Raw genomic sequence first — 19,042 nt, forward strand, 5'->3', positions numbered from 1 at the left:
ATTGAATTTGTTGAATTTGAGAGGCTGCATGATGTTATCCAATCAGAACAGTGGCAGTTTACGTTGAAGTTTTAAGGAGGCGCTTAGGACAAAACTGAGCATTTCAGACAGAGGGCAAAACACAGGGTGGAAAATTATCATATATTACTAAATTGTGACTGTTTTGCTGCAAAAAAAAACTTTTATAACATTATCATTGGACCCCAGAGAAGATAATAAAATGATTTTAAAAAGGCACTTCATGACTCCTGTCTGTGGAGAGCATCTTTGGAATGCTGTTGTTAACCACAGAAATTAATATAATTTTTTTACACAATTTGTAAAAACAAACAGTAAATGTGTTATCTTATACATTCAAAATGGATGAAAATGGAAGCCAAGCATGCAAGCACTAAAGGGTTGAAATTAGAATTTGTCTTAAATAATTTGTCTGTAAAAACAAAAAAACTGCAGTTCCGCAGATTCCACCCACAGGAATTTTGTCAGTAACACATGTCCAGGGGCCTCATGTATAAAACTTGGCATAAATGTGTCAAATGTAAGCCAGAACTAGCGCAAAGTTACAAGGTATCTTGACAAGGTATGAGAAACTAGGAAAAGATGATAGTACAGACAGATGTTTCATGTGAATAGATGCTGCTGCACTTGTAGTGTAAAAATGTCTAAACATCCTTTTTCTCAAATTACTTGAGAATTGTATATTAATCAGACTAGTGTACAGAGAATATATATTATGCAATTATGGTTCTCAGATCATTTTAAAAATAATTTTAGGATGTAATAGCTGTGTCACTAGCATCACCAGAGGAATTGCAAAAATTATTGTTTTTAAAAAGGTTTCCCAAACACTACTGTCTAGCTACAAAACAACAAAAAACAACAACAACAAAAAACACCTTAAAAGTGCATTATATTCTAAATCTGAAACAATAGGATAGCACTTGTGTGAAGATCATAACACAATGTAAATAGTTTTCAATAAAAATAAAGGTATTTTACCTTAGCCTAAACAGTCTGGAGTTTTAGACATATTTATTTATTTATTTATTTATCTATGTATTTATTTATTTATTTAGGAAAATGTGTCAAAGTGACCTTTTACAAGGCCAGCATTGAGTCAGCTCATTACCATATAAACACCTTATTAGCTTAATTTGAAGCGGCAAGAATGACAGCAAATATGCATATGGAACAAAGTGGCACCTTTTTGAACCTCAAATAAACAGATACACAAAATGTGAGCTTGCATGTCTTCGACGGATTACTCGGTTCCCATCTGAAGCACAAGCAGGAGGGTTTAGTATCTCGAAACCCCTTAATCATATTATGCAGCTCAAATTAATTTGGTTCATTACCATTGCCTAAACAAATCAGAAAAACTGTAAAGATAGCTGCAAGATAGCAAAATTCCAATTCATCTCACTGCTGTTTTGCATATTAATTGCTCTGGTGTGCAGATGAGATTAAAATTTGAGCTGTAAATGTTTTACCAATTCATCTCTTACCGTCATTATTAATGGATGTCTAATTGCAGTGACCTGCGATCAAGGTGATTTTTGCACTGATCTAATCACATCTTAAGATGGGTGGCTGAATCTCATATATTGAGAATATTTCACCCCAAAATCAAAAGAAAGAATTTATATTTTACTTGAAGAGAATTAAGCCCCCACAAAAATTTTATACAGTAATGCCAAAAATCACATTGTCATCACTGTAATCCAAGTTAAATAATAAAAGGATTGCATTTACTCCGATCAGCCACAACTAATGTGCCTAATATTGAGTAGGTCCCCCTCGTGCTGCCAAAATAGTGCCAACCTGCATCTCAGAATAGCATTCTGAGATATTATACTTCTCACCACAATTGTACAGAGTGGTTATCTGAGTTACCATAGACTTTGTCAGTTCAAACCAGTCTGGTTTGACTGTTCTCATCAATAAGGCATTTCTGTGCACAGAACTGCTGCTCACTGAATGTTTTTTGTTTTTGGCACCATTCTGAGTAAATTCTGTGGAGTGGTGGTGGCGTAGTGGGCTAAAGCACATACTGGTAATCAGAAGGTCGCTGGTTTGATCCCCACAGCCACCACCTTGAGCCTGGCACTTAACTCCAAGTTGCTCCGGGGGGATTGTCCCTGTAATAAGTCGCTTTGGATAAAAGCGTCTGCCAAATGCATAAATGTAAATGTAAATTCTAGAGGCTGTTGTGTGTGAAAATCCCAAGAGATCAGCAGTTACAGAAATACTCATCTGACACCAACAATCATCCATTTGATTATCTAATCAGCCAATTGTGTGGCAGCAGTGCATAAAATCATGCAGATACGGATCAGAAGCTTCAGTTAATGGTCATATCAACCATCAGAATGGGGAAAAAATTTGATCACAGTGATTTGGACCATGGTATGATTGTTGGTGCCAGATGGGCTGGTTTGAGTATTTCTGTAACTGTTGATCTCTTGGGATTTTCACACACAATAGTCTCTAGAATTTACTCCGAATGGAGCCGAAAAAAAAAAAAACATCCAGTGAGTGGCAGTTCTGTGGATGGAAATGCCTTGATGAGAACAGTCAACAGAGAATGGCCAGACTGGTTCGAACTGACAAAATCTACGGTAACTCAGATAACCGCTCTGTACAATTGTTGTGAGAAGAATAGTATCTCAGAATGCTATTCTGAGATGCGGGTTAGCAATATTTTTGCGGCACGAGGGGGGCCTACTCAATATTAGGCACATATATTATAATATACCGGTACAATACAGGTAGTTTTAAAGTTGTGACTGATCGGTTTATATTAGGGCTGTTGATTTAACAAGTTCATTAAGTTTGATTAATTATTAAAAAAAATAACATGTTAAAAATGTATGCAATAAACAATGCCCCCTGACCTGTAAAGTAAATATTTTCCTATTATCGGAACAATTCAAGTACATGTAACTTTGTGTATTTACAAGCTGCATCAACAGGGGTAATACACATGCCTCATATTCAGACCCAGTAACCAAGGCCGTAGATTTGGTTTGAAAATATTAATGGGGCTGTATTGTAATTTGGGGGTGGGTGGGTTGTACTTGCTCGTTTTGATTATTGGTGGCTTACCTCCCCCCCCACACACTCCCCTGCCGGTCACACAGGATGCATTCTTGATAGCTGGATGAAGCACAACAGAATGCATCTCGAGAATGCAAAGTTTCAACAAATTTTAACTTAACACTGTGTCCTAAAAATGCAGCATTTATGACTTAAAACTAGTGAGATGCTAAAAGTGTCTGATGCACGTATACATAAACCAACAATTAGAAATAGCGCAGACACAACACAAGAATGTGTCCTGTGAGAATAGGAAAAATTGATGAACACAATTACAAAAACAATTGCTGTTGACTGTAGACTTGTTAAATAATAATAATTTGCTAATAAATTGACTTCTAAAGACACTCTTTTGTCTACTCAATGCTTTACTTGTCTGACAAAATATTGCAATATATTATTATATGAATATCTGAATTGTTGTATTTCTTATAGGCCCCACATATTATATTTATAATTATTGAATTATATGAATTATTATGTATTATCTATATAAAATGATTTTTAATTAGGGTCCTTTCAGCAAATATTGTTACTGATACATGCGATTAATTGTGATTAATCGGCATGTCATGTAATTCATTATTTAAAATGTTTATATAATGGTTGTACTGCCTTTAATTATGCTGATTTAAATAATGAAATAAATGTAATCACAGTAATATTTACTTCAGTATTGTAAATACTTTTTTTTTTCTTCAGTAATGTAAATCTAATGAGAATCACCATTGAGAATAATAGAAATGTAAAAAAATGCTCAGAAGTAAAATGTCTGGATGCATTACTGTAATGATAATGATAATTTGGAGGCAAATTGTGCTTAATTGTCATGAAAGTAATGGCACAATTCAAAAAATCTTAATGATCATAAAAGGCTTCACTTTCTTCATGCAAAATATATATTCTTTTTGTTTTTTCTTTTGATTTTGGGGTAAAATGTGACCTAGACATGCTTTCGTGAGATTCACATGGTATACCTTTTTCGACAAGGTGCTGGAGAAAAGAAAAATTCACAGCAATCTCCACAGAAACGGACTCAATTGACTATTAAATGGGTTAGGTCGCTAAAAGACAAAAAAAGGGCTGTTATTATGATTGCTGGCTGGTGATGTTATTTTACGGAGGGGAAGGTTGCCCTTTCACTTTGATCTGGAGCTTAAATCCTCCATATAAACTTCAAGAGAAGCCATTAAAAGAATGTAAAATCATTGAGAATAGCTTTTCTCTACAAGGCCAGGATCTGTGTGAGTGGTTGGCTAGGGTAGGTGCAGAGCTGGCCTGCAGGGCCACAGTACTCTACAGAGGGCGTGCGGCTCTGCCAGCCAAGCTGCTCAGACAGTGACTCAGCCATGGGTGAGAGAGAGAACACACAACCTTTTTGTAAAGCTGAAGCACCAGGCAGGAGCAGAGACAGAACAAATTCTCCTCAGGCACTTACTTTGAACTGCTCTAAATGGCAGGCTTGCATGAGCCTAATAGGGACACCAGGTCCATTTTTATTGCTTAACACCCACAGACAGGGCAAGTGTTAGGGAAAATAATCACGCTCTCCAACACCTAAGTGATTGGCTGCATTTAATTTCCGTATTAATTAGTTTCCCTTGGATCAGAGAGCCATAGATGTTGTGTGCAGACTGGGAATACAGTAGTCAATTCCAGGTCATATTTTAAGACTAATAACAACTTGTCCAAGACATACATGACTACATACTAAAACATTTTTACATTTTACTAGATATGGTTCCTATGGCCCCTTCTTCAATATAAGTCTATTGGACCATTTTATCATCTGTTAGGTGAATATTTTAAAGGCTCCAATATACACTCTTACGATATATCTTCTTCGTTCTTCTTAGAGCTAAAAAGAAGTACGAAATAGTCGAGTAACGGTATACTGTTTGCGAACATTTAGACACCAGCCACGCTGCTGGGGTAGGTGTTTACAGGAGCATTTAAATGTGAGGATGCGTGTGTAAAACATCAACTAATATGACATTAAAATGTGTTTTCAATGACTGTATGCTTCATTTTCAGAGTAGAATTCACATGAGATCAGTAAAAGAAGCCACTCTGGTTTAAAGTAATATATACAGTATGAAGATGTCAACATACACCAAGACAAGCCCCAGGCCACTAAACTTCATGCTCTTCTTACCTCGTTTTACATGGAAAGACTAAGCACTACAGCAACCCACAGATCGGGCAACCAGCTGGACCTCATTTTTACATGTAACTGTACCAACGCAAATATTCTTGTTACTCCTTTACATGTCTCTGATCACTACTTTGTTCAATTCAACATGACTCCCTCGTCTATAATAAAACCAACTCCACCTTTGGTTTTCTTTTGCCGTAACCTCAGTTCTCTTTCACCCACACGCCTTTCCACTGCTGTCTCTACCTCTCTTCCCACACAAAACTTATTTTCCACCCTGAATTTAAATACTGCCACAGACACACTAAGCACTAATTTAACAACTTGTCTAGACAGCATCTGTCCTCTCTCCTCTAGACCAGCAAATATGACACTGCCCAGCCCCTGGTAGCTGAGAGGAGATGGCGGAAATCTAAAGTTCCAGCAAATCTGGTAAGTATCAGTCCCTGCTTACATCTTTTCAGATAACGTTAAATCTGCAAAACTTCCTATTACCAGGACAAGAACAACAGCCCCACAGAAAAATTCAGCACGCTTCTCTATCCCCCCCACGCTGCCTGACACCTCATTGACAGCAGATGTCTTCACCACATTTTTTACTAATTAGGTTACAGTCATCAGCAATACTTTCTCAGCACCACACCCTCTCAAACACCCGCCTCCTGTATCCAGCTCTGCTGTCTCTATGTTCTCTCCTCTGACTGACACGGAGGTCTCTAAACTCCTCCTCTCCAACCACCCCACCTCCGGGTTCCCTTTGACCCCATTCCTTCCCACCTTCTCCAAGCCATCTCTCCGGCCATCCTACCTGCACTCACACACATAATTAACACACCTCTACTTACAAGCATTTTCCCCACTACATTTAAGCAGTCTTGAGTAGCCCTGCTGCTTAAAAAAACCTGCAATTAACCCCACATCCCATCCATGGCAAAAACATTTCATCAGTCAGTCAGGCTTCAAAAGTGGACACTCCACCGAGACTGCCCTGCTGTCTGTCACTGAGTCGCTGAGACAGGTGAGAGCTGGATCCAGATCATCCATCCTGATTCTACTGGACCTTTCTGTAGCCTTTGACACAGTCAACCATCAAATCCTACTCTGGGCATCACAGGAACTGTGCTTGACTGGTTTACTTCCTATCTCTCAGGTAGGTCCTTCAAGGTAACCTGGAGAGTTGAGGTGTCCAAGTCACATCAGCTACTTACTGGGGTACCTCAGGGTTCAGTGCTTGGGCCACTTATATTTTATATATACACAGCATCACTGGGACCCATCATTCAGGCACACGGTTTCATTTACCACTGCCACGCTGAAGACACACAGTTCTAAATGTCTTTCCAGCCCAACGACACCACTGTGACTGCTCAAATCTCAGCCTGTTTGGCAGGCATCTGGGCCTGGATGAAGGAACATCACCTGCAACTTAACCCATTGAAGACTGAGCTCCTCGTCTTTCCAGCCAACCATGCTGTTGAACACAACATCACCATGCAGCTGGGTTCAACTACAGTAACACCTTCCAAAACGGTCTGAAATCTAGGGGTAACCATCAATAACCAACTCAATTTCACAGACCACATTTCAAAGACAGCACGATCATGTAGATTTATACTCTACAATATCAGGAAAATAAGACCCTTCCTCTCTGAAAACACAACTTCTTGTTCAGTCACTTGTCATAACTAGACTGGACTACTGTAATGCTCTAATTGCAGGCCTCCCTGCATGTGCAATTAGGCCTCTGCAAATGATCCAGAATGCGGCAGCAAGTCTGGTCTTTAATGAACCAAAGAGAGCGCATGTTACGCCACTCCTTGTCTCTCTTCACTGGCTGCTGATTGATGCACGTATCAAATTCAAGGCTCTGATGCTGGCATACAGAACAGACACTGGGTCTGAATTGCTTATGATGTATTATTACTCTTTTGTAAGTCACTTTGGATAAAAGTGTCTACCGAATGAATAAATGTAATGTAAATGTATGCAGTATATATGTGTAATTTGTTATGTTTACATTCATGACGCTAGTGTGATTACACACTATGCACCGGTTGCATAATATGCACCGGTTACCATCTGTTATTGAATTTTATGATGACTTAATACTATTGCATAGATGGGTGAATGGGATGGGTGCCAGAAAGGTGTAAATGAGCAGAATACAGACAAAAGAATGATGATTAGAGATATACATTGATCAGCCACAACATTGAAACCACTGACAGGTGAAGTGAATAACATTGATTATTTCATTACAATGGCACTTGTCAAGGGGTGGGATATATTAGGCAGCAAGTGAACAGTCAATTCTTGTATTTCATGTGTTGGAAGCAGGACAAATGGGCAAGTGTAAGGATCTGAGCGACTTTGACAAGGGCCAAATTGTGATGGCTAGACAACTGGGTCAGAGCATCTCAAAAACAGGTGTTCCTGGTATGCAGTGGTTTGTCCCCACCAAAAGTAATCCAAGGAAGGATGACCGGTGAACCAGCGACATGGTCTTGGGTGCCCAAGGCTCATTGATGCACGTGGGGAACACAGGCTAACTCGTCTGGTCCGATCCCAAAGAAGAGGTACTGTAGCACAAAATGCTGAAAAAGGTAATGCTGGCCATGATAGAAAGGTGTCAGAACACACAGTGCATCACAGCTTGCTGTGTATGGGGCTGCATAGCCAAAGACCGGTCAGAGTGCTCATGCTGACCCCTGTCCACCGAGGAAAGCACCTACAATGGGCATGTGAGCGTCAGAACTGGACCACGGAGCAATTGAAGAAGGTAGTCAAGTCAAGAAAAAATGTATTTCTATAGCACATTTAAAAGCAACGGAGTACAATACAACGTTGAGCATATGAAAAGAAAGCATTAAAGGAAAACATGCAGCGTACAATATATACACAGTAAATAATATACAATCAGAAAACTTTGACATAAAACCCTTAAACTAATCTTAATCAAAAGCCAGAGAGAACAAATAAGATTTAAGAGCCGATTTAAAACTGGCTAGTGAAGAAGTAAACCTCACATTTATGGGCAGACTGTTCCAAAGTTTAGGTGCTGCAGCAGAGAAGGCCCGACCACACTTTGTATTACAGTGATAATGTGGAACAGTTAAGAGAAGCTGATTACTATACCTAAGTGCTCTTTGTGGAGAGTAAGGAATCAGAAGGTCACTAATATATTTTGGTGCAACACCAGATAAAGCTTTGTACACAAAAACAGCTATTTTAAAATCAATTCTATACTTTACAGGAAGGCAATGTAAAGTCGCTAAAATCAGGTCTGATGAATCACGTTTTCTTTTAGATCAAGTGGATGGCCAGGTATGTGTGCATCGTTTACCTGGGTAAGAGACGGCAGAAGGATGCACTATGGGAAGAAGGCAGAGGTAGTGTGATGCTCTGGGCAATGTTCTGCTGGGAAACCTTGGGTCCTGCAATTCATATGGATTTTATTTGACACGAACCACCTACCTAAATATTGTTGCGGACCGCGTACACCCAATCATGGCTACGGTATTTCCTGATGGCTCTTTCACAAGGATAATGCGCCCTGCCACACTGCAAAAATTGTTCAGGAATGGTTTGAGGAACATGACAGAGTTCAAAGCCTCCAAATTCCCCAGCTCTCAATATGATTGAGCTGAAGCATCTACGGTATGTGCTGGTCCAACAAGTCAGATCCATGGAGGCCCCACCTTGCAACTTACAGGACTTAAAGGATCTGCTGCTAATGTCTTGCTGCCAGATACCACAGGACACCTTCAGAGGTCTTGTGGAGTCCATGCCTCAACGGGTGGCACGAGTGGGACCTACACGATATTAGGCAGGTGGTTTTAATGTCGTGGCTGATCAGTGTATCTCTTATGTGATTGTGTGGATGGCTTTTGTCTAAACAGCATGAATAGGCAGTTAAGAGTATTTGAGTAGATTTGGTTCCTTTTGTAGACTAATAATAAAAAAAAAAAATAAAAATCACACTACATGGTCTTGGAATATGCCAATACACGAACGGTCGTACAAGTGTAGATAAGATTGCACCAGGTTGGTAACACTGCATACCGGTATGTTCATGGTGACAGATCTTCACTGACTGAAGAAACAGAATTTGCTGTCAGCCTTAAAGTAGGTTCACACCCACTGATGACATGTATGAAGGTGATATATGAAAGTGTTTAGCAGACCGTACAAAGTTTTCCTGAGAGTTCGTGCAGGTGAGCTGTTTCGAAACAATGAAATTAACTTGCACCTTTTCGGACAAAATTAGTTTGAAATTACGTCTTGTTTGTTCTTTGATTTCGCTTGAAGTATATCAGGCCTTAAGTCTAATTGCTTAGAAAAACAACAGTATGCATTTCTTCAACAAGCTGCACAATTTGATGTATCATTCATGTCCGTAGCACTAAAAATGTGAAACAAGTTACACTCTGAAGTCCACATCTTGGGGTTATGGCAAACACCACTAACTATAAAATAAATGGAATGCCTCTGAAGCTTAAGTGTATGCAGAGGAGCCGCTTCCTCTAAACGGTTTCAAAGTCATTATGCCGCTTAAGGTTTACAGAAAGTATATGCCATTAAAGAACAGGATGTTTAGTGCCACTCCCTCTTACCTTTGCCATCTGAGCCTGAACTCCACTGGCCTTTAACGCTGTCACTGCTTTTTGCGCTGAGGCTGGGCTGTCGAAATCCACAAAGCCATAGCCTAAGCACACACACACACACACACACACACACACACACACACACACACACACACACACACACACACACACACACACACACACACACACACACACACAATAACACTGGTCTACTTGAAAGATGTAGGGTTATGCAATAACAAACCCATTGCTGTTACATCAGCACACATTTGCTGAGATAAAACAGACAAAAGTATCTTTTGAGAGCACTTGCATGTTAAAGGTGCACTCAAGCATTTTTATTTTGGTACACTTGCTCCTTTCATCTACACTGAAATGGTGTGAACATCTTCCAGCGAATATGAAGACTTTTGAAAATGCTCTCTAGTACCGAATACTTTGGAAAATGATGACTTAAGGCAGTGGAAAACAGAACTTTAAACAAAAAACATATTACTGTGGATGTTGACTTCATTGTGACGCTTTTTTTATAACGCAACAGGTGCTTTTGGCATGCTCGGTGGGTGCTTTAAGACATTAAGTCAAGTCAGTTTTATTTGTATAGCACTTCTCAAAATCACTTCAAGAGCAGCTTTAAAGAAAAACATACAGCAATGTTTTAAAACCCAAAAACCTAGTTAACCACTTTATAGAAAACCATGCCTTAATGGCTTTGTCTTTAAGCCCCTAAGGATCTAGGCAAAGGCGACAGTGGCAAAGGAAAAATCTCCATAAGATGTTTAGTTAAAGAAAAAACCTTGAGAGGAATCAGACTCAGGACCATCCTCATCTGTCTTTACAGTAAATGTATGTCAATATTATTTCACTATAGTATGTGTAATACAAGTCATGCATTATTTGAATAGGTTAAGTCAATGCAAATTTCCAATATATTAGTAAGGCAATGTTTAAAACTTGCCATGATTTTCTGTTGAAGTTGCTTTGAAACTATATGAATTGTGAAAATCCCTATATAAATAAAAGTGACTGGACTCAACTAGAAAAGCAAGTGGCTGGAACAGATACTCATACAAGCTATTATACTGTTCATTACTTTATGCGTTGGGAAAAAATACTGAATGCATCTTACCTTTGCAATTGTTGGTAGTCTTGTCAAGGATGGCCTTGGTAGACACTATTTTTCCATAGCTTTGCATTATTAAAAGGAGAAAAAAGAGAAACAAAAATTGGTTTCAATTTATATACGCCTTAATTTGTCTATAACAATGTAATTACCATTTAATAGCTCAATAACAAACACAACAACTCTCATAAGACTGGTTGATGTGTATCTGTTATTTTATAAGGTTAAACACAGTTTGAAAGAGCCAAAGTCATTTAAGCTGGAAACAGCTGAGCAGCGGGGGCGTAGAAACTCATAAACGCAGGGCACCAATGCCAGTCCGTTCACAATGCAGCACTCAATGGGCCCACATATCCAGCAATCATTTGCATGAAATCTTCATGAGGTTGCATTAAGTGGTGTGGTGGAAAAATAATGATCAAATGGAAATACTCTTTGAATAATGGATGACATACCATGTTCACACTGTTTTGCATATCTTGAGAGGCATTGCTGCAGCATGATACAGGAAGCTAGTCTGTGTATATATCTATGGATTAGTGAAAGCTTGCGGTAGTTTGTGATATGAGAGGAGGTGGGGGTTCTCTCCAGGCATGTGCTTGCAGTATAACCTGAGCGTTCTCCTTGTCTGCCCTGTGCAGTTCTGGCTAAGATCCATAACAATCGACCAACAATGCCCTCTACCACTCTCCTCCTTAACTGGGTCCTACTGCCTGTGCAAAGCATACTACACTAACATTAATGACTAAATGGTAGCACTTTATGTAATGGAAAACCGTATGTTCATAGAAAATGGAATCAGTTTTCACTTTTTTTTTTTTAATTAGGCTAGAAAATTAAAGCATTTAAATTCTGTCATTACACCCCCTCCCCTTCAGTCACCATTAGGGATGGGCTCAGTGAAGTGACAGCAATGCTCAATCATGAAAACGTTACATGAATTTACACTAAATTAGAAATTCAATGATAACTATACACAAACGTGTCATTTTCGGCAGTTACTTTGCGGTATGATTATTACAACAAGCTCCAACACAGTGCACTGTGAGTTTTATTTAAGTCTGGTCTTAACTTTTTGAGTCAATTGAAAAAAAACCTTGCTTTTGTCGTCGTTCATTATTTATTTGTTTTGGCTAATTTAAAATCTAAAACCTAATTTATACTATGGAAGAAGCCACATTTTTTTCTCCTGGATGAACTAAAGCAACCTACATGAATTAAGGTGCCGCTTATACTATGCTCGTCATTTTAAAATTAGTTTGTTGAGGGAGATGTCATGATGTTTAATGTACTGTTAATAATTCAGGTCTTTCTCTCCGCTGCTTTTGGCACTTATTCCTTTATTAAACTTGTCACAGAGCCCCTTCCACTTTTGGCGACAAGTTATCTGATCTGACTTCATAAAAAATGCAATCTATCTCCACTCATTTGTTGTGGTCAAGCAATTTTTGTGGAGTTTGTGTTGTGAATTATATAACAATTTATATAATCCTAGGTCAAAATGTGTATGAACTGGAGAAATATCACCAAACGGTCACCTTGGCAGAAAAGAAAAATTCACTGCATTTCGTCATCATTGATAGGCAAACTAAAATAAGCCTGTTTGCCCAGTAAATATAAATTAAGATTTTTGTTTACAATGTGTGTTGCCATGGAAAATAACTTTCAACTAAGCTAGTGGGTTCTTAAGTTGATGGCTAAAATGCAGGTACAGTCTTCTACAATGTTTAAATTTAGACATTGTAGAAGACTATACCTGCATCCAAAATCACGTAATCTCAGGATGCACTGTATTTGATGAAAGACACTTCTCAGCAGGTAAAACATTACGTTCTTTATGCATGCAAGTAGTATGAATATATTTCGGACATACTTAATCTGGGGATGTGGGTATTGACCTGTGACCCGAATATATAAGGTAATAAAAACGACCGCAAAAATCATCTACTTTGGTTTTGTTAAACAAGCACCAATTATGCACAAGTAACAACTTTTGTGGTATATTTATCACTTACAGTTGAGAACAGCTATCCGAATCATGGTTCACTGCCATTATTTTAAATCTGTCTCCTCAGCTCCAATTGTCCAATCGATCGACACGTTGTGACGCGGGGGCTCCCCGGCCTGAGAGAACGAGGGAAGAATGTGACAGGGCGGAGCCGGGTCGTGATTTTACAGTGCTGCTGAACGGAACAGAACAGTCTTCAAAACTATTTTCAACTTAAACTTGCATGAAAATTTGATGGTTATGGCGTCTCCGTTCAAGCCAACACCGTTCTGAAAATACACAGTTCAGCCAGCCACGACAAAATCAGTGGTGCGTGCTTATTAAGATTATTACAGTAACCTGAAGGAAGAGCAGAGAGACATGCTTTCTGAGCAGTCTTTTATTGTGTTGGCCAGAGAGTCTTCACATAATGACAAAATATGAGGCATTATATTTTGATTATGGAATTTCTTTTGTACTTTTTGTAACAGACTATGTAAAAAAATGAATATGCAAGACACTGGAACAACAACGAGATGCAATGCAGCAGCAAGAGACGTCTGTCTGGCATATATGCACACAGAAATGTCCAAGAATTGGTCTGTAAATGTCTATTATTTCACAAACATTTTTGATTAATTGATTTATTTTTTTCTAGGAGGTATCACTCTTGGAAATACTGCCTGCTTTCCAGCAGTGCATGCCAGGGGCATGCACTGCTAGTCATGTATGAGGGAAAAGAGTCATGGTCAAATAAGCACCATGAGATGGATTGCAGGGATTTGTGTGTGGAGGTAGCTTGACCCTTGTGCTAGAAGACAACCACTCATATTGAACTCGTATTGACCTGTGTTAGAGGATTTGCAGGCAGTAAACATTAACTTTCAAAGTCATCATGAAACAGTATTCAACATTAAGGTGACGTCAGCGGAAAAGGATGGGCGTTATAGTAGCAGAGCAAGCTATTACATAATGTTTTTTTGTTTTTTTTAATAATGTGCATTAATGAATCGTGCTCAATAAGAACAGAAACGTTTATTAAGAAATGTTTAGCCGAGCTTAATATGCAGAGACAACTATATAGCCAATCATAGGTTGATTTTCAATGTACCTGTATAATGATTAATTTAATAGTAATAAATAATAAATATAATAATTCAGATCATTAAAATATACATTGCATTGTTGTGGCAGACAAGTACTGCATTGTTTAGGCAATACAAAAAGTTGCTTTATAATTCAATAGCCTATATTGTTCATTTCCAAATAATTAAACATGCCTATCCATTCTGTAAATGAATTCGTCTGAGATAAGACTTATTAGGCCTATAAGGGCTAAGTTTATGTGTATGGGTGAGGGCAGATGCTTTTGGAATATCTCACTTTGGATGTGAAAACATTTATACATAAAGATCATGCGATCCAAAGTGAATTTGAACAACGGTGAAACACTTTCTTATGATGATTTACATTAATATGTGCAGACAGAGAAGGAGGTTTAAAGTAAGTTTGGAGTAGAAGAAATAGAAATAAACCTTGTGTAAATTCAGCTTTATGCCAAGATAAAATGCTATTTCTAGCCATTTTACATGCACATGTTACATGACACAATCATATTTGTTTATCAAGAAAATTCACGTTGGATCATAATTTTTTATGTAATACCATAGATATTAGGGCAAAAATCATTCTTTATGATAATTTTTGTATTGGTTTTCCTGTAAAAATGTCTAAAAATCCTTAAAACATCATCAATTAGATTGATCTTGTTTTAGAAACAACATTGCATAAGATATTTAGGTTTTTCAGAGAATGTATTTTTAACATGTGCATTTTGTCTTACTGTACTGGCAGAGGTTTTATAATCAAAACAAGTGAAATAAATCTACCAGTGCTGAAGAAGTAATCCAAAGTATTTAGAATACGTTACTGACCTTGAGTAATCTAACGGAATACGTTACAAATTACATTTTACAGAATGTATTCAGTAAACTGTAGTTGAATACATTTCAAAAGTAACCCTCCCAACACTGGTTGCATCATAAACAACGTTTTAAGGACACTGTGTCAAGTTAAAAGTAGTTGAAGCAAGTTGAAACTTACAAAATTCAACAGTCCTAGTATTTAATCTGTGGCACTGTCTGTTTGTTTGAGCATCCCAACTAGCCCAGCAGAGCAACATTGGTTCAACCAATGCTGTGACTTTGGATCAGGACTCTGTAAATTTGACCAATGGCTGACAGGGAAGTGTTCAGGAAACCTGTTTAACCATTATTTTAGCAATTCCATTTGTGTCGCTAAAACACACTTTTATTGTTAACTTCTCTCTTGTTGTTAATAAAGGTATTAGTAATGACTTGAGCAAACATCCCCTCTACCAACTGCTCATTTAATAAGTTACACCTAACATGTTTTTCACTATCTTTCGTTCTCACACTCCCCCAAATCTTTCTCTGCCTCTTTATCATTCACTATTTCTCCCCAGCCCTTATGGATATAAAACAGTATCAAAACATCTCACAAATGCACAAGGCAATCCACAAATGTACGCAACAGATCCACACACGTACACGACAATCCACAAGTGCATGCAACAGATCCGCACATCGGCTCAATTCACAAATATAGGCTATACAATGATGTCTTTGCTAACCTTACAGTCCACAAATGTGCACACAAATACTTATTACCAAATACCTTTATCTTTACCATTGGTATTCTGGCTCAAGGATGTCCGTGAATGTGCTTTTGCATTTGTGGATTGTTTTGAGATTCTTGTTCAACGGCCTTGATTCACAAATACGAGCACGCTGATCTGAACTGTCTTCCGTTAATTTGACACAAAATTATAACATAACCCGTGTTCCTCAACAGAACACTTACCGACCTGAAAAGCAGAATTCTCCATTGACTGTTTCTAAGGACTTATTTTAAGTCACTATATTTCTGTCAAAATATATTAATTAAAATAATTTGTATTGGACATACAATTGGAAATCTGTCCTTGTAACCTGTATAAATAATAACTGAAATCTCCTAATCCAGTAATCACAAATGATCCAACCTGACAAGGGCTGAGAATAATAACAGGTATCATGTCACAACACAGCTTTAGCAGCAGTCAAAACAATTAACTAGTTAATAATTACAATTAGAATAAACAACCAACAGATTGCCTCAAATGACTACTTAAAGAAAAGAAAAAAGTTGGAAAATCTAAAAACATATTATTAAACTGCTTCAGTACAAACAGAGACCTATGTTATGGTTCAGAGGTACATTTATTGTAAGGCTGGATATGCAACAGCAGTTTTACAAGAACAGTCTAACCTGCAGTTCTATTTTTTCTAATGAAATGAATAATTACCCAGACAGCAATAAATTTAACACTACTGATGAATATTGGCGATAATTACTTAAATGACTTATAAATTATTAAATTGTCTTTTTCTTGACTCTTCCCTCATTTACATGAGGAACATATGCATTGATTCTATGCAAATGCAGAATCAAAGAAATAAATCAAAGCAGTCCACGTGTAAAATGGAATTTCATTGCTCACTCAAGTGTAACTTCAAGTCAATCACTGATTTTGCGCATAACGTATCTGTGCTTTAAGGGATCTGCCATGATGTTTGAACTTTAAGACATTCCTAATAAACCTTTATTAAAAAAGATCAACTTCAAAAAGAACTTAATTACTGTCAGAAACAGAATAAGTGTACATACGCTGATATATTTACACATGAGAATATTAAGTGTCAATGATAATATATACAAGGACATACATTATAATTTAAATATACTTGAAAATCAAAATAACTAAATTATATCAGTGTAATGATTTGTCAAACAGTACAAGGTAGACAGTGCTGCTTATAGCCGTTGAAAAAGGAAAGGGGAAAAAATAAAATAAATCAATAACAATAGGTATTTATCTCATATGTTTATTATAATTTTATAATTACAGGATGTTATTAATAGAGAAAAAAGTAAATAATTTAAAAAACTACTCCCAAACACATGATGATCCATACTTTGAGGGGCTCTGGAAGCTGGAGGAGCTGAACACAAAGCCTTGGCTGAAACCAGGGGAAATAAATAGAAAAAAGAAAATAGGATGTATCTGGTCTAAGCTAATAGCAGGTGGCGATAATGAACCACAGTAGTTTACGATCAGCCGTTTATAAATTAAGAAGCATAAAGCTGATCCACATACATTGGAGATCAGCTTGCTTAAATTTGTGAACCAAAGAACAAGCGTCTCAAAACAATCCACAAATGCAAAAGCACATTCACGGACATCCTTGAGGCAGAATACCAATGGTAAAGGTATTTGGTAATAAGTATTTGTGTATTTCTTTGAAGACTGTAAGGTTAGCAGAGACATCATTGCATAGCTTATATTTGTGCATTCTGATGCATGCATTTGTGAATTGAGCCGATGTGTGTATATGTTGCTTGCACTTGTGGACTGTCTTGCACGTGTGCTGATCTGTTGTGTGTATGTGGACCAGTTGCATGCATTTGTGGATTGCCTTGTGTGTGTGTGTGTGGATATGTTGCATGCATGTGTGGATCTGTTGCGTGTATTTGTGAGATGTTTTGATACTGTTTTATCTCCATAAGCCCACACCACAACCGACTTCTCATCTCCTCTCCCTCCCAGCTGTTGCCCTTGTTTGTCTTTCTCTTTCCCCCTGGGCTCAGAGTTTCCTGTAGGGCTGGGCAGCCTCATCTCAGCCATTTTTTCCAGAATGCTCAGAATGAGGGAGCCTCTCTCTTGCTTTTCTTTCCTTCCACCGCTATAGTAAAACTTATCAAATCTTTGTACACCAACTTATATAAGACCTTGAAATTTGACAATAACTTTAATAAAGCTAAAGAAACTGCATCATATGTCCAATCAAAATCACATCAAACTGGATCTCAAAAATGCATTTTTCTTTAGGTATATGATCAAATGATTTAAAATAATTTGCAGTGTGACTATTCTGGGTCCAATACAAGTTGAGCTCAATCAACAGCATTTTTGGCATAATGTTGATTTACCACAAAAAATTATTTTGGCTCATCCTTCCTTTTCTTAAAAAAAGGAGACAAAAAAAGAAAAAATCAAAGTTACAGTGAGGCACTTACAATTGAAGTGAATGGGGACAATTTTTGGAGGGTTTAAAAGGCAGAAATGTAAAGCTTATAATTTTATAAAAGCACTTACACAAATTCTTCTGTTAAAACTTGTGTATCACAAGAGCGTTGTTTTTACTGTCGCATTAGGGTTTAGGCTGTACAGTTTTATGACATCATGGCAACGAAGTTGTAAAATTGGATATGACTTTACACAGTAAAATCATTTTAACATGCATATTTTTGCCTTGTGGCTACACTTTTGATACAGAGAATATTTTAACGTTGAGAGATTGGCTCCATTCACTTCCATTGTAAGTGCCTCACTGCAACCCAGATTTTTGCTTTTTTTAAAGAAAAATCTTTATCCTTCTCTGAGGCTTGATTAGCCTGATAAGGGACCGGGTGTGTATGATCACGACCCGACCCGGCCCCGCCCTCCACCCTGTCACAACCATAAATGCTGTCAAATGGGGCATAACTTGTATTGAACCTGGAATATTCCTTTAATGTCTGAATACATTTACAGTTACAGCAATTTATAGATTCAATTCAATTGTTTTTAAACCCACTAAAACTGAAAACTTCAAACAAAAATTGTTTCAACTACTTTTAATTTTCTGATGAAGAAAATTGAGTTGAAAAGCTGAGCTTATAAGAAAGTATCATATCAAGTTAAATAAGTGAAAACAGATTAGTTTTAATAACAACATACATTTTCAGTGTACTTGGAACTTCTGGTAAAAGCAATAGCATTGATCTTTTTTAAAACCATTCCTTCCTTCCTTTCATCAACCCTAAAAGGAAGTAAGGTGTGGGGAGAGAGGCAAGCAGGGAGAACCATCATGATATGGTCAGCAAAAAAGAGCTTTGTTTGAAACCCAAGCCTCTGCTGAATTTGCCTCAAGTTTGTCTCACTCTAGTCCCACATTCCACCAAAGATGCTGCAC

At 37.6% G+C, this 19,042-nt stretch overlaps 1 protein-coding gene across 2 annotated transcripts in view; it reads right to left on the bottom strand.

Annotated features, from left to right (window-relative positions):
* LOC127619290 (RNA-binding motif, single-stranded-interacting protein 2-like) overlaps positions 1-19,042 on the bottom strand; it is a 48,416-nt gene that overhangs the window by 12,136 nt on the left and 17,238 nt on the right. For both annotated transcript variants that reach the window (XM_052092152.1, XM_052092151.1), the window contains exons 3-4: positions 10,985-11,043; positions 9,865-9,956 (exon numbers count right to left, since the gene is read on the bottom strand). In XM_052092152.1, coding sequence (XP_051948112.1) covers positions 9,865-9,956; positions 10,985-11,043 — 151 coding nt within the window. The remainder of the gene's footprint in view (positions 1-9,864; positions 9,957-10,984; positions 11,044-19,042) is intronic.

Source organism: Xyrauchen texanus, chromosome 25 (assembly GCF_025860055.1).
Source record: "Xyrauchen texanus isolate HMW12.3.18 chromosome 25, RBS_HiC_50CHRs, whole genome shotgun sequence".
NCBI classification, from domain to species: Eukaryota; Metazoa; Chordata; class Actinopteri; order Cypriniformes; family Catostomidae; genus Xyrauchen; species Xyrauchen texanus.